This window comes from Rhagoletis pomonella, unplaced genomic scaffold (assembly GCF_013731165.1).
Source record: "Rhagoletis pomonella isolate Grant_MI unplaced genomic scaffold, Rhpom_1.0 Rhpom_scaffold_00154, whole genome shotgun sequence".
Taxonomy (NCBI): Eukaryota; Metazoa; Arthropoda; class Insecta; order Diptera; family Tephritidae; genus Rhagoletis; species Rhagoletis pomonella.
The window spans coordinates 44,852-60,985 of NW_023458708.1; the positions used below are offsets into that span (position 1 = coordinate 44,852).

General features: G+C 37.3%; 1 protein-coding gene across 1 annotated transcript; it reads left to right on the forward strand.

Annotated features, from left to right (window-relative positions):
* Positions 1-9,396: 9,396 nt before the first annotated feature.
* On the forward strand, positions 9,397-14,160 carry LOC118750165. Its single transcript, XM_036484892.1, has 5 exons — positions 9,397-9,510; positions 11,562-11,601; positions 11,679-11,723; positions 12,015-12,107; positions 13,891-14,160. The coding sequence occupies exons 1-5, from the start codon at positions 9,397-9,399 to the stop codon at positions 13,926-13,928; spliced, it is 330 nt and encodes a 109-aa protein (XP_036340785.1). The 3' UTR covers positions 13,929-14,160.
* Positions 14,161-16,134: the final 1,974 nt, after the last annotated feature.

Below are 16,134 nucleotides of genomic sequence, written 5' to 3' on the forward strand. Positions count from 1 at the left end.
CCCAGCGCGACGACTATACCCCATTGCACTCCCATTGTCCGACTTACTGTCTTGAAAATAATCAAGACAGGACTGTCTCAATCACGTGATTGAGACAATTGGAAGAGTATGCATGTATTAGTGCAAAAGTGTGCATGTATTGCTATTGTCATGACAGTACCCTGTAGGACCTCGGAATAGACTTAGAGCACACCACAAACTAGACTGCAAGTGATTGTAACTAGTCCAAAGTTTGGGCCAAGAACATGTAAAATTCTATTTACATTTAACATTGAATGGCTCGGACCAATTGTCCGCTTCTGCATTACATTGACACCAATTTTGGGGGAAAAAAACAAAAATAAAACTTGCGTCAGCTGCGATTCGAACCGGGGTTCTCAGATTTTTACAGCGGATACTCTCTCTACATTCCAACGCCGCACATGAAAATTCGTTGGCTAAGTGCCTACATATCAGCAAATCGTTAATTATACCCATTGTCCGCTACTGCATGTCATTGTAACCTATTTTAGAACAAAACTCGTACCTTATGCATTACATTCGGACCACTTTTAGTACAATTCACCTGTTTTACATTACATTGCTTTAAATTTTTGGACTATCTTTGGTCTAGTTACAAAACTACTATACCTACGACTATATTTTTCGAGCAATTGGACCAATCTTTCCTTCAGGGTATTGTTCGGTGTAAACCCATGATGCAATAATACAAGGTGTTATCGGTTGGAAACTTCTCGCTCTAATTTCGCCATATTGACTGCCTTAGGTGAAAGAGTGTTACTTTTTAACAATTCTTTGCCTAGTAATATAGTTGAATTTTTTATTTTTTTTCCCAATATACACATTTTGTTTCCTCAAAAAGGTATTTTATTTCATTTCATTACGAATATACTATAAAAAAAACTTTGTTTAGAAGAAGATATGAAATTTTATATTTTTCCCCCAAATGGGGATTCATTTCTTCCCGTTTTTCTTCTTGTTCTACTGAGCTAAGGCAGTGTCAAATCGAGCTGTCACTACTGATACCACCTTGTATTATTGCATCATGGTGTAAGTAAAAGATATCATCAATGCACTGAACACATCGAGTTGTGCTATTCGACACATGTACTAACTGCCATACTAGGGATGGGTAGATTCGATATTTGAAGCTTCGAGACTCGAATTTTAATTGAATTTTATCATCAAAATGGCGAATTTTTGAAATCGAACTTTGTGGTGCTAAAATTCGGATAAAATCGAATTAAAAAAAGTCGAATCTCGTCTTTATTTGCAAAAGAAGCAACTCTGCAACTTTTTTCTTGCTTACTTAATTTGACATCAATATCTGCGATACCACATTTGCCAAAAATGTGGCTCGATAGAACTCTGCAAGCCCTATTATTTTTTTTTGTTTCTTGTTTACTTCTTCTTCTTCTTCTTATTTGGCGCTGTAACCGCCTAAGCGATTTTGGCCGAGTCCAAAACAGCACGCCAGTCATTTCTCTTCTGTGCTAACTGACGCCAATTGAAAATGCCAAGTGAAGCCAAGTCCTTCTCCAGCTGGTCTTTCCAACGCAGAGGAGGCCTTCCTCTTCCTCTGTTACCAGCATCGCGGCCCGCGTTGAATATTTTCAGAGCAGGAGCGTTTCTGTCCATCCGAACGACATGGCCAAGCCAGCGAAGCCGCTGAATTTTAATTCGCTGCACTATGTCTATATCGTTGTAAAGCTCATACAGCTCATCGTTAAATCGTCTGCGATATTCGCCATCACCAACGCGTAAAGGTCCGTAAATCTTTCGCAGAATATTTCTCTCGAAAACTCCAAGAGCCGCCTCATCAGATGCTTTCATTGTCCATGCTTCCGCGCCATACACCAGCACAGGCATGATGAGTGACTTATAGAGTGTGATCTTTGTACGACGAGAGAGGACTTTACTTCTCAATTGCCTACTCAGCCCAAAGTAGCACTTGTTGGCAAGAGTGATTCTCCGTTGGATTTCAAGGCTGACATTATTATTGGTGTTAATGCTGGTTCCCAAATAAACGAAGTCGTCTACTTTTTCAAACTTGTAACTGTCAACAGTGACGTGGGTGCCAAGACGCGTATGCTCTGACTGTTTGTGTGCTGACAGGAGATACTTCGTTTTGTCCTCGTTCACCACCAGCAGCGTTGCCATTTTAGCCGTTTTCCGGCTAGATTTAGCCGGTTTTGATAGCAACTAGCCGGAGAAAATTCGATCTAGCCGGCAGCCGATTTGTTAGCCGGTTTGTAAAAAAAAGTTAGCCGTTTTTAGCCGATTTTATTTTTTGCCTAATTTTCAGGTGCAAAAAGTAAACAAGTTGTTCGAAAGCAATAATGCAGACCCAATAAAGATTTTTAATGAACTCAATGTTTTACTTTCGCATCTATGCTCCCTAGTGGTTATTAGCGCGGACAGATTTGATCCTATATGCTCCCCGTTGGAACCATACCTTGCTCCATTTCCTCAGTTTTATCACAGTTTTGAAGAGTATTTAAAAACAAAAGTAAGCACAAACGCTTTTGACCACGAAGCCGAGAAAATAATTCGAATAGTCGAAATGGTCGCTATTTTATTATCACTTTAATAAAGGAATTACGCCAACGCCTCCCTACAAATATTGCCACACTAAAAAAATTGACTTTTTTCGGTTGGAAATGCATTAAGAGTAATTAAACCAAAAGTATTTGTTCAACTACAGCAACAAAACCACAAATATAATGCCGACGAAATAACATCCATAGAGATGCAATGGCAACGGTTAACGTTACATACCTGGAGTAACTTAGACTCAACTGTAAAATTTTGGGCCGAAGTTTATCAATTTCGAAACGCCCTAGGAGAAAACCCTTTTGCTGACCTTTGCAACCTAGTTTTTAGTTTTATTGTTTTGCCTATAAGTAATGCAGAAGTAGAGCGAATATTTAGTTCAATGAATATAATAAAAACTAAGCAAAGAAATCCAATGGGCGTTAAAACGTTAAACGCTATTTTATATATAAGATACGGTTTAAAACGTGAAGAAAAATGCTGCCATAATTTTACTGTAGATGACGATCTCTTAAAATTAATGAATTCAGGTGATATATACAATAGTGGTTCATTTGATGATGAGGAATATACACTCGATATAAATTAATGGTGTTAACTAGTCTTTCGTTTCTTGCGATTTATTTAAATAAAGCGTGTGAATTTTCACTAAAACATTTTAGCCGTTTTTTGCCAGAGTCTATGTGAAATTTCACTAAAACATTTTAGCCGTTTTTAGCCGTTTTTTTTTGCCAATCTAGCCGGTCGGCCCAAAAAGTTCTGGCAACACTGACCACCAGACCCATTCGCTTTGCTTCTCTATCCAATCCCGAGAAGGCAGAACAGACGTAGCCCTTGTTTTTACCGATAATATCGATGTCGTCGGCATACGCCAGCAATTGTACGCTCTTATAAAGTATTGTGCCTGAGCGGTTCAGTTCTGCGGCTCTTATTATCTTCTCCAACATAAGATTAAAGAAATCACACGAAAGGGAGTCCCCTTGTCTGAAACCTCGTTTGGTATCAAACGGCTCGGAGAGGTCCTTCCCTATTCTGACGGAGCTGGTGGTATTGCTCAACGTCATTTTACACAGCCGTATTAGTTTCGCGGGGATACCAAATTCAGACATCGCGGCATAAAGGCAACTTCTCTTCGTACTGTCGAAAGCGGCTTTGAAATCGACAAATAGATGGTGTGTGTCGATCCTATTCTCGCGGGTCTTTTCCAAGATTTGGCGTATTGTGAATACCTGATCTATGGTGGATTTTCCAGGCCTAAAGCCACACTGATAAGGTCCAATCAGCTCGTTGACGGTGGGCGACCTTGTAACCTATGCTTAGAAGGCTAATTCCGCGGTAGTTGGCGCGTATGGCGGGGTCGCCTTTCTTGTGGATTGGGCAGAGCACACTTAAATTCCAGTCGTCGGGCATGCGTTAATCTGACCATATTCTGCATACGAGCTGATGCATGCACCTCATCAGCTCCTCGCCGCCGTACTTGAATAGCTCGGCTGGCAGGCCGTCAGCTCCAGCAGCTTTGTGGTTTTTCAGCCGCGTAATCGCTATTCGTACCTCGTCATAGTCAGGCGGTGGGACAGCTACTCCATCATCATCGACTGGGGACTCGGGTTCGTCTTCCTCACTACTTTCAGCGCTGCTACCATTCAGTAGGTTATAAAAGTGTTCCCTCCACAATTTAAGTATATTCTGGACATCGGTCACTAGGTCGCCATTGTTGTTCTTACAGGAGTTCGCCCCGGTCTGGAAACCTTCCGTAAGTCGCCTAACCCTCTGGTAGAATTTTCGGGCGTTCTTCCTGTCGGCCAGCATCTCAAGCTCTTCGCACTCACGTATTTCGGCCTCTCTCTTCTTATTGCGGCAAATACGTCTCGCTTCCTTCTTCAGTTCCCTATAACGGTCCCACATGGCTCGCGTTGCGCCCGATCGCAGCGTGGCCCTGTAGGCGGCATCTTTTTTCTCTGCGGCTTCTTGACATTCCTCATCGTACCAGTTGTTCTTTCGGGCTCGCTGAAATCCAACTACTTCTTCGGCGGCGGTACTTAATGATCGGGAAATGTGGTTCCACTGCTCGCATACGTCGGATTGTTGAAGAGTGCTCTCAGAGAGCAGGTGTGTGAGTCGAGTGGCGAATAAATTGGCCGTCTGTTGTGATTGCAGCTTTTCGACGTTAAGCTTTCCTTGCATTGTTGGGCGCACATTTTTTGCTGCACAGAGGCGGGTGCGTATCTTGGCTACAACAAGATAGTGGTCCGAGTCGATGTTTGGCCCTCGGAGTGTACGTACGTCCAAAACGCTTGAAGCATGCCTTCCCTCTATCACAACATGATCGATTTGGTTTCTCGTTTTTCAATCTGGAGACAGCCATGTAGCTTGGTGGATGTTCTTATGCTGGAACCTAGTACTACATATTACCATATTTTGGGCCCCGGCGAAGTCGATCAGCCTCAGTCCGTTATCGGACGTTTCGTCGCGGAGGCTGAATTTTCCGACAGTGGCGCCAAAGATCCCTTCCTTGCCCACCTTGGCATTAAAATCGCCAAGCACGATTTTGACATCGTGTCGGGGGCAGCGCTCATATGTACGTTCCAAGCGCTCATAGAAGAGATACTTGGACGCCTCATCCTTCTCTTCCGTCGGGGCATGGGCGCAGATGAGCGAGATGTTGAAGAATCTAGCTTTGATGCAGATTGTGGCTAGACGTTCGTCCACCGGGGTGAACGCCAGTACTCGGCGACGGAGTCTCTCTCCTACCACGAATCCAACACCGAATTTGCGCTCCTTTACGTGGCAACTGTAGTAGACGTCGCAAGGCCTTGATGTCAGCCTTTGTCTTCCCTAGGACATCAACCAGCCGGGCAGAGGCACCTTCCCCATTAAGGGTCCGGATATTCCAGGTGCATACCCTTAAATCATAGTCCTTTATACGTTTGCCGTGGTCGTCATCAGAAAAAGGGGGTCTCATCCGAGGCTGTTTGCTTCTTTTCATTGGGCGGGGTTTTAACGTGGCGGGACCCAAACCCAGCGCACGTGAAGTTTTACGCCTTCTCACTTTAGCTCGCTCCCAAACGGGTGTTTGGTTGCTACCCAGAGGATACGTGGATATAAATATCCGGACGTTGTGAGCTGCGATTTGAACCGTACGCACAAGAATCGCTTCTGGCCACTCCCAGGTGAATGGCAGTCAAAAGTTTTCCACTTCTGCGCACGGAACCATCCTCCATCCTTGTTTACTTAAAGATTTCATTTTAGAAAGCAGAATCATACGTTGTCATTAAATGTAAGACTTTTTTATTCGTTGTAAAATTATAAACATACGTATAAATGTATAAATATGTAACGTGAAGTATGTACAAATCTCTTTTGCTCTTGTAAAGCAAGAAAAATAAATATAAGTACATTGTACGTCCCAAAAAAATTAGTTCCAATGTACATTTTGGTAATTTTTTTAATTGATACTAAAAAAATTCATGATACATTGATAAATTTTTAATTTTTTTCTGCTATTTTTTGAGTTATTTATTTGAAAAAAAATACTTCTTATTTGTATTTATTTTTGATTATGAAGATAAGAAGAGCGATACGGATAATTATTCACTTTGCTGTAAGTTAAATTGAATCTCTTTCTCAATTTGAGCTATCACTCTTACAAACAAACTTTTAAATTTTCAATAACAAAATTTTTAAAAATTCGAATTAATTCGAATTTGAACCGCCGAGTTTCGAATCGAATAATGGAATGGCTCGTTCCAGAAAATTATGCAAACGAAGGTGATGCCAACGAATATTTAGTATGAAGAATTTTTGGTTTTACTACTAATATAACTAAAAACTGTATAGTGAGCAACATTCTGCACAAGTAGGAGCCGATTTTATGTGTGGGAGCGAGAAGACTGTTTTATTACAAAACCTTTCTATTATTGAATCATGAGTCAGACCTGTGATCTTTTGGCCAAAGGTTATTTTATTCCACGCAAGTAGGGTGGCCAGATGCGCTGATTTAATCAGAACATGTGCCGATTTTTTTCTATTGTACTGATTTTTAAGAGCCCGAAATCAGTACGCAAAATATACTGATTTTTTGAGTTTGTACTGATTTTGTACTGATTTTTACATTAAATAAATACTTTTGTAAATTGGTGTAATTGACATTTACTTGAGGTTTACAGGTTCAAAACAATGGTTTTTGACAACTCATACTTGTGAGCAGATTGAAAGCATTAATTAAATTTAAACCATTATTAAAAAGATGTCAGCTTGCAATTGTTTCGTTTCCTAGGATTTCGCAAAATAACAAACTATTTGGATTCAACCCAACCCGATTTGCAATTACGATTTGCAGGTTTTACAGGATTTAAAGGAAAAGCCGGTTTCGCCATTAATAAATCTTATGAAAGGTGGTGGTGAGTTAATCATATATTAAGTACACTGAGAAGATGACAATAAGAGATAATCTTTTGATTATAATTAAACATCCACTGAGAAATCGGCTGTCAGTATATCAAACTTAAGACGACTACTGCTACGGTGCAATGTAAGTTCTAAAAATTTGGAAAAGGTGCAAACTACCGACTCTTGGATATGATATATGTAGCTTTACTTTGATTTTTGATGTTCGAGCACCTGTAATTTTACTTGCACATACACATTTAACACTATTAAATTTCATTCGTACTCGAAAATTCGTTTAGCGATAATTCGGTAATATACCTTTTAGTCAACATTTTAATGTGAATGTTGTATTTAATAAGCACACCAACTAAATATGTTTTAAATATGTAGCTTAAAATATGCAAACAGATTCTGACTCGAGCTCGTCTTCTACTGAAACTGAATGGGCTACAATTTTTTTTTTAATTTTCTCAATTTTTATAAATTTTCTAGAAAGTTTGAGACTTCAACTCACATGCCTTTTGTTATAGAATTAACCATGATACAAATATTTAAAGGTAAAACCGCTCGCTCAATTCGTCCGCCATTGGGTTTTTTTGACGTTTGCTAGCATTTTGATTAAACTCTCTCGAAATGATTCAAATGTCAAATAAATTCAAAATAAACAAATGAAATTTTATGATTTGAAAATTTTTTTATTCAAATGTGGGAAAAAATTTCAAAAGTAAGAGAAGAAAAATGAGTTGCTGCTTTAAAGGCTGCGAAAATTCCGTTGTCCTCTGCAAGCAAAGCAATATCAAAATGGATCGAGGTTTGTGGTGTTATGAAAAAGGATTTGCCAAATTGCCCCTGTGTATGCTCGGCTCATATTTTGCCACATCACTTGACTTAATATAAGCACAAGATATGTAGTTCTTTGGAACAGTACAGTGCCGTTAAGGTACAATATCTTTAAATGTATGCCAAAATCTTCGCTTTAACATGCGGGCAGAAGTTCCTTACACAGAATTGCTTACATTTATTTATTTACATACATACTATGTACATTGTACATTAAAATTTTGTTGTTTCGACAGAAATATATTTATTTGGTTTGAGTGAAAATAAAAACAAACAAATGAAATGACGGCGAGAGAAAAATGCAAAAATGCTAGCAAACGTCAAAATTCCTAAAGTTGGCTCTCAGCGATTGTACCTTATAAATATTGTTATCATGGATTAACTATATTTTTATAAAAAATTTAACCTAAGTAAGGAAAAATTTTCAAAACCTGTCAATACATTTTACTACTATTTTCCTGAGCACAGCTGTACATACATACGTAATACCTTTGATTTGTTTTAAAGTAATGCATTTTTATATTGATAATACTATATGTATTTAAAAGTCTATTAGTTATTTTTTGTTAAATAAATGCGCTGTTATTTGGTTGTTATATTGTTAATAATAAAAAATACGCTTAAAAATGAGCTGATTTGTATGGCTTTGTACTGATTTTTGATCCCAACTTTACTGATTATGTCACTATAATATCTGGCCACCCTATACGCAAGTGGTGTACAAACGATCCAGATGTCTTATGCAAAATATCAGAAAACGAGAGGCAAACATTTTTGAAGTTTAACGATGGGAGCGAAGTAACAAAACGCTTGGACTTATCTGGGATACGAGAACTGATTGCTTTCTCTTCTGTTTCAACCCAGCTTCATCAACATGCAAAAGAATCACGAAACGAAGTGTACTTTCAGTTATAGCACGAATTTATGATCCGCTGGGTTTAATTGGGCCTGTTATAAGAAAAGCAAAAATTTTGCTTCAACGTTTGTGGAAGGAAAAGCTTCATTGGGATGAGAGCTTACCGCAAAGCTTACAAAATGCTTGGCTCAGTATTAGATAAGCTTCGTTTTGACAGATATTCTCTTTCGCCTGAAGCTCGTTTGCAAGTACATGCATTCTGTGATGCAGCCTATTAGCATATGGAGCATGCATTAATATACTATCTGAGAGGTGCGGTAAAATAAAAACAAATTTGCTTTGTTCAAAATCTCGAGTATCTCCACTAAAAACACTCACAGTGCCAAAGCTAGAACTTTGCGCTACGTCGTTGTTGACAGCGCTCATCAACTCAGTGGCTCAACTAAACATCTTTGGCAGCGAATTTTATTGTTGGTTGGACTCCATAGTCGTTTTGTCGTGGATCAGCGGAGAACCTTCAAATTACAAAATGTTCAGCGAGCGCACTTAGCTTCCGACTACAAGGCTTTAGTAACAAACAAGGAGATAGCCGCATCTAGCGATTTATATTCACGAATGCCGTTTATAGACAAAGACGGCTTGATGCATGTGGGTGGGCGACTTGAAAACTCGTCATTGAACTTTGAATCAAAGCATCCAATCATATTATGGTCATGGTGGACCACAAGCCTTAAAATCGAGCATTTTTAGTAACTGGCATGGATTTCTGTGGCCCGTTCTTGTATCGATCTGAAGTACGCAATAAACCTGCTACTAAATGCTACATCTGCCTCTTTGTTTGCTTTAGCACAAAGGCTGTACACTTTGAGTTGGTGAGTGATTTGTCAACACCATCGTTTCTAGCCGCTTTGGTGTGATAACGCTACAAACTTCGTTGGTGCAAAAAATTAATTGGCAGAGCTAAAGCAACTATTTTTTAACGACCAACATTGCCAAGCAATTCATCAGCAGTGCCTCGACGATGGGAGCCATCCGTAAAACTGCAAAATTTCATTTTTGGCGTGTTGTTGGGCTTTAGATTTTAAACTTCGATGAATAAAGAAGACTGGTGGTTGAAATTTCTGCAATAATGAACTCTCGCCCTCTCTATCCTCTTACAGAAAATCCTGAAGACCTTGACGTACTAACTCCGGCCCACTTTCTGATCGGGTCAGCATTCACCGCGTTGATTGAGCCACATGTTTCAGTGCTTAACATCAACCGCTTGGACAGGTGGCGGCGGGTTTGCAATATGCAGCGAATCTTCTGGAAAAAGTGGTCTGCTGAGTATCTCACACTTCTGCAGCAACGTAGCAAATGGCGCTACCAAAAGCCGAATATTGAAATCGGAACCATGGTGCTTGTTAAAGATGAGAATTTGCCTCCGCTGAAGGCTGTAGAAACCATGAAAGGCAACGGAGAAGTCGCGCGAGTGGCTGTTCTTCGCATTGTAATTCTCTAACTATTAGGCGGGACCATTAAGTAACCCTTCATATGTACATATTTAGGTTGTGGATTAGCATCACAACTGCTCTAACTTTTAGTATCAAGTCATGAGGTGCAACTCCCCTACTTCTACTTGCTCCTGTGGATATTCAGAAACGACAGTAGATATCGACGCCATTTCTTCTCCGGACAACACAAATATTAACCATTTCTTTATTAACTATCGTACAGGTCTTATTTTGTGGACGCGAAATTGATCGATCCTTCAAGTGGTTTTTATTAATTATACCAGGCTGAGGTTCAAATATCCAATCGGCTAAATCTCGCAAAATAATCTCTTGTGGCACTAATCTTAATTTTTGAGTATGTGGAGAATTCTCGGCCTTCTGTAACCTGCAACAGAAAACTGAAATAAAAACGCATATTTATCGAGAGTTTAAAATACTTTACCGTTCCCTTAGTTCGACCCCCAGGATTTGTTGAAGTTTTCAAGCATTTTAAAACCATAAAAAATTGAAATAAAGAAATGAAATTGTTCAAAATTGGTGAAAATTAAAATGCGTGTGAGATTCAGTTTTACATTTTAAAATTGCTCAATGTAAAATTTTGAAAATCTTTCCGTGCAAATATATACATAGAATGATTCTTAAATCTGAAATGCCACATTTTTGTTTTGCAGATCTTCCGCTGTATCACATTCGCACGAACATAGCAATGCTTTGCTCGATATGAAACAAAAACAGGAACGAAAACGAATAAATGGAACATAGCAATGCTCAAATCAAAATAAAGCGCACAGCGCTGCGGCGATGTTGTTGTTGATACTGTGTATGAATAGCCCTGTTCGCGTACGCACTATCCAGTAAATCCAGTACTAATTTTACTGGTTTTCTACTGGATGTCGTTTTCGTACGCAAAAACTTGCAAGAAACTAGCAAAAAAGGGGAAATTGAGAGAGCAAAAATGATAGCTGAACTTGGAAGTTTTACTGGATAAATTTTTACTAGCAACTATTTGCTAGTAAGAAAAACAGCTGATGGCATGATGCTTAATGTTATTCACAATAACAAAATAATTGTTTGTGGTACCTTTAGAGCTGCAATTGACAAAATAAACCTATTTAAATTTATAATAAGATGGAAAATACTAGTTTTCTAAGAAAATTGCATCGGAAAATAACAAATTAATCAGCTGTTCATAAAACTACCCTGCCAGCCACGGCTCACCACTTTCCCCTGAAATTCAAATGATTCACCAACACATACCCAACTTTTTTGTCATCTCACTCACACACTCAAAAGTTGTCGAAAAAAGTTTCCATAAGTAAGAGCAGCGTAGCTATAAGAATTCGCACTCTTAATAAGAATTATATGCGTTAGAGCGAGCAAGTGAAAATCAGGCGAAATTTGACAGCGAATTTTAAATTTGATTCTAGTAGGCTGCGAAGAAAAACATCAATTTCGCGCAAAATTTTGGAGGTAAGAAGCAATTTAATTTGATTAAATGTAATTTTTCTTTTATTAAATACATATATGTATATTTTATATATCCATAGATAGCCAAACATCAGCAGGAGACTTAAGCCATCAGAACCTTGAAGGTAAGAAGACTAAAGTTTCCCAATTTAACATAGTTTGGCTGAGTTCCAGGTTGGTATATTGCAAAGCATTAGCCTCTTTTATTTCTAAACTAAATATAACTAATAGAAAAGTGCAATAAGCGCAACCATGTTCAAACGCCGAATTGGAACTTAGTTGGGCAAATTGGTCATTTCCATCAGTTATAGTTTATAAATAAACGAGGCTGATGCTTTGCAATATACCAACTTGGAAGTCAGCCTTTAACCATTGTTAACAGTTTCATTTGATTATAATGTAATTATTTCTTTTAGATTACCAAACATCAGCAACGACGCCCACAGCACATTCAACGCCATTGGTCGCCAACAACTCTCAACCCTACAACATTCCAGCTACATTGTTCGGTGAGTTTAAATATATATAAATATAAAATACGTTGGTTTAAATATTAAGAAACGCGGTTGCTCCAGACGCAACTAAATCCATATGTATGTATGTACTTACTTGTGTTTATGTCGTCGGTGATACTGCAAAACTCTGCAGAAATTATTACCTCTGGCACTGATTTGTTACCCTCACCGGAGTGCCAAAATTTATAATCTATTAAACTCGTGACGAAAATGTATTCCTTTTTCTGTAAGGTACGGGTGAGGGATTATTTAATTAAAGTTTGCAGTATCACTGCCGACACGTAGATATATACATATGTAAACAGAAAGTGCTGTGAAAAGTGCAACAGAATGCCAGCTTTGGCTACAACTACATAAATGTGGTCACATGTATGTATATAAACAAAAAATAAAGTATTAGTAACTAAATGTACTTATGTAAGTAAAAAGAAGGAAGTGCAATGCAAATATGTATGTACATATGTATGTTAAAAGTGCAACTAGGTACATATGTAAACAGCAATAAGTGTGGTGCAATAAATGGGAAAAGTGCAGTAGAATGTCTGTTTTCCTAAGCGCAACAATATAGTTAAAACATCAGTTTCTTTTAATTCCAATTAACAGCAAATTTGCTTAATTTGTGCCAACTGAGTTGAATGTAAATTGTGTAAATTATCATTTCACGGTTGTACACTCAAGAATTGATGCGTTTTTAAAAACAGACATTTTCGGTCAGGAACAATATTTGCATCCGCTGCATTTGCATCAGTTGTTGTAGTTGCATCGACCAAATGCTGGCTGAGTACCTACATTGTATACATACATATGTGTGGAAATAGTTGCAACTGCATAAGTGTGTAGATATGTATGCAGTTAAACAAAAGAAAGTGAAGTGCAAGTACCTTTGTACAAAGCGCAGCTGCAACGACGTACATGTGTACATACGTATGTCGGTAAAAAGAGGAAAGTGCAGTGGAAATATGTATATATATATCGTCGCTCGAATAAAGAAACAGTGTAAATGCCAAATACACTTTTACTCGATAATTGCACTATTGGATAGACAATCCTTTAATCTATTTGAAAAATGTTTAGTTTTCCTAAATATCTCTTTGGCTCACTAATTTATTCCCGAAAAACCAAATTGTATTTGTATGGTTTGTAATGGTTTATAAAAACTTTCAATTCGTTTTTCTCAAAACTATACTTTTCATGTTACACTATTTCATTATTCCAGCGACGACATGTACATATGTGCAACATATAATTAGCATGTCATGGGGGTGCTATTTTGGACTTAACGCGTTTTGGAAATAAGTTTTTCTTTTCGTCTAGGTACGATATGTGCAACATATGTATGTACAATTAGCATACATACGGCACAATATGTAGAGCTACATATCGCCGTTTAAAGTACAAAACCGCGTATCGTCGCTCTGCAAAGCCGCGTAAATTACCTTTTTTGCCAAAAATTGGATTAGCTAACAATAGCTCTTGGCTCAAGCCTTATCCATTCGTTCTGAAATATACTAGCCAGAAATGCGATTGCTTTACAAAAAAGAAAACCATTTTGACATATGAGAGTTTTTACGCTCTGGAATATAATTTATGCAACCTCACATACGCGGTTTTGCATTATCTTGATACGCGGTTTTGTACTTTAAACGACGATATGTGGATACACTTGCCTATGGCCATAATATATAGACGTTTCAATGAAGTGTTTTTTTGGTTTTGTTGCGATATTTTTTATTATAATTATTTTTTATCAAATTTTATTTTTATATTTTCTTTGCAGGTCGTGGAATACAGACAGTAGAAGTCAGCGGAGATTAGATATATATATAAATTTTATCTGTTATTAATTTTATTATTATAATATCTAATATAATAATAATATTATAATAATAGTATTATAATATTATTATTTTTATTACTACTTTAATTGCTATTATTATCATTATTAATAGAATTATTATTAGATCGTACCTTTACACCATTATTTATTACGGTATGCATAAAAGAACGCTTTCTAACCTTATAAGTAAGGCAAAAGCTTATTATAAAGCAACAGTTGCGAAGTTTCGCAAACTGAATGAATCGACTTCTGGGTTAGAAAGCGATGATATTCCATCCACGAGTAGAGAAGCATTTTGCCGCGGAATAAATAGTGATCTAACGTCCAGCACTATGGAAGAGTTTCCTGAATTAGATATCGATGAATATAATAGCGATGATGACAGGTTTTTGTTTGAAGATGTCGAAAGTGATGATAGCACAGAAGAATCTGCAAACAAAAACCTAAGCGAGGAAATTTGTAGGGGGTTAAAAACGTGGGCAATCAAAAATAATATTTCGCAAAATAGCCTAACGGACCTCCTACAAACCTTACATAATGTTGGACTTAACGGGTTACCTTTAACTGCAAGAACCATTTTGGGTACAAGTAGAAAAATAGTTCAAATTCGACCTTTTCCTGAAGGTGAATTTTTGTATTTAGGAATACAATATAATTTTAATTTCAAAGATTTTGATTTTTTAGAAAATACGGAAAGAATTTCAGTAGATGTCGGTATAGATGGTTTGAAATTATTTAAAAGCTCTAATAGGGCATTGTGGCCCATTTTGGGGCATGTAGAAGCTTTTCCTAATTCGGTCACATTTACTATTGCCTGCTTCTCAGGAATGAGTAAGCCATCCGATGTTAATAATTTCCTTGCTGAGTTTTGCGAAGAGATAAAAATTCTCAGTCAGAATGGTGTAAGGGTGGGATGTAAGCAGGTTTTAAAAGAATTTAGTGTAAGACTTTTCACATGTGACACACCAGCTCGCGCCTTTATAACTGGCGTTAAGTCACACACTGGGAAAAACAGCTGCCCTAAATGTCTTCAACAAGGACAGTATTTACAAAGAAGGGTCTGTTTTTCTCAAAACGTTGGAGAATTAAGAACAGATAGTTCGTTTAAAAATAGAGTAGATATAACACATCATTTAGACGAATTTAGACAGTGTGAAATCTTGCTAGAATCTGTAAATATTGGCATGGTTTCTCAATTTCCGTTAGAACCCATGCATTTAGTTGATTTAGGAGTAACTAAAAAACTACTCCAGTTGCTTATTAAAAGAGGGAACGTAACAAAGATGAATGAAAAAATATTATTTCTGAATAAGTTCGTTCCCTCTGAATTTTCCAGACTCAGTCGAGATCTGCGTGAAATAAGCAACTGGAAGTCGACAGAATACCGGCAATTTTTATTGTACTCGGGGTTGTTTGTTTTGAAAGACTGTATACCGGATAACTTGTATTACCATTTTCTTTTGTTGCATGTCGGTATTCGCCTTCTCTCTTGTGAGAAGTCTTGTCAAGTAGAATCTAATGTCGCTAATGAAATGTTAAAAGAATTTGTAAAGTTGTTTAGTAATTTTTACGGCGAACATTTAATCAGTTTTAATGTCCATGGTCTTTTGCATTTAAGTGATTGCGTTAAACAATTTGGTCCTTTAGACAATTTTTCTGCATATAAATTCGAAAATTATATGCAATATATAAAAATAATTATTAATAATCCAAATAAAATATTGCAGCAATTATTTTTAAGAATAGAAGAACGAAGAGATATTACGGATTCTAGCAAAATTTCACAAATAGATAAGTTTATTATAAATTGTAAAAAAGAAAAAGATAGTTTTTTCTTTAGTAAAAAAACGGGATCCCTAAAAATTGTCAACCAACAAACCCAAACAGACAGTTTTGGCGTTGTAGTTTTAACAAAGGTGGGGACATTTTTAGGGAGCCCGTGGTGTCCTCATCTGATTTAGGTATTTTTGTAGCTCAAATTATAGATGAAGACATTCAAATTATTAAGAGAGAAGATATAGACCATAAGTATTTTGCTATTCCAGTAGGGAATAAATTTATTTTAATTCCTATGTTACATAACTTATTTTATAATTTTACTTAGAAATAAATGGAATTCAGTTTTATTAATGATGGAGAATGAATCGACTTCTGGGTTAGAAAGCGATGATATTCCATCCACGA

Coding starts and splice junctions, on each gene's coding strand:
- LOC118750165 (XM_036484892.1), top strand. CDS start 9,397: ATGGATTTCTGTGGCCCGTTCTTGTATCGATCTGAAGTACGCAATAAA. Junction 9,511..11,561: donor AGGCTGTACACTTTGAGTTG/GTGAGTGATTTG, acceptor TGATTCTAGTAG/GCTGCGAAGAAAAACATCAA. Junction 11,602..11,678: donor TTTCGCGCAAAATTTTGGAG/GTAAGAAGCAAT, acceptor ATATATCCATAG/ATAGCCAAACATCAGCAGGA.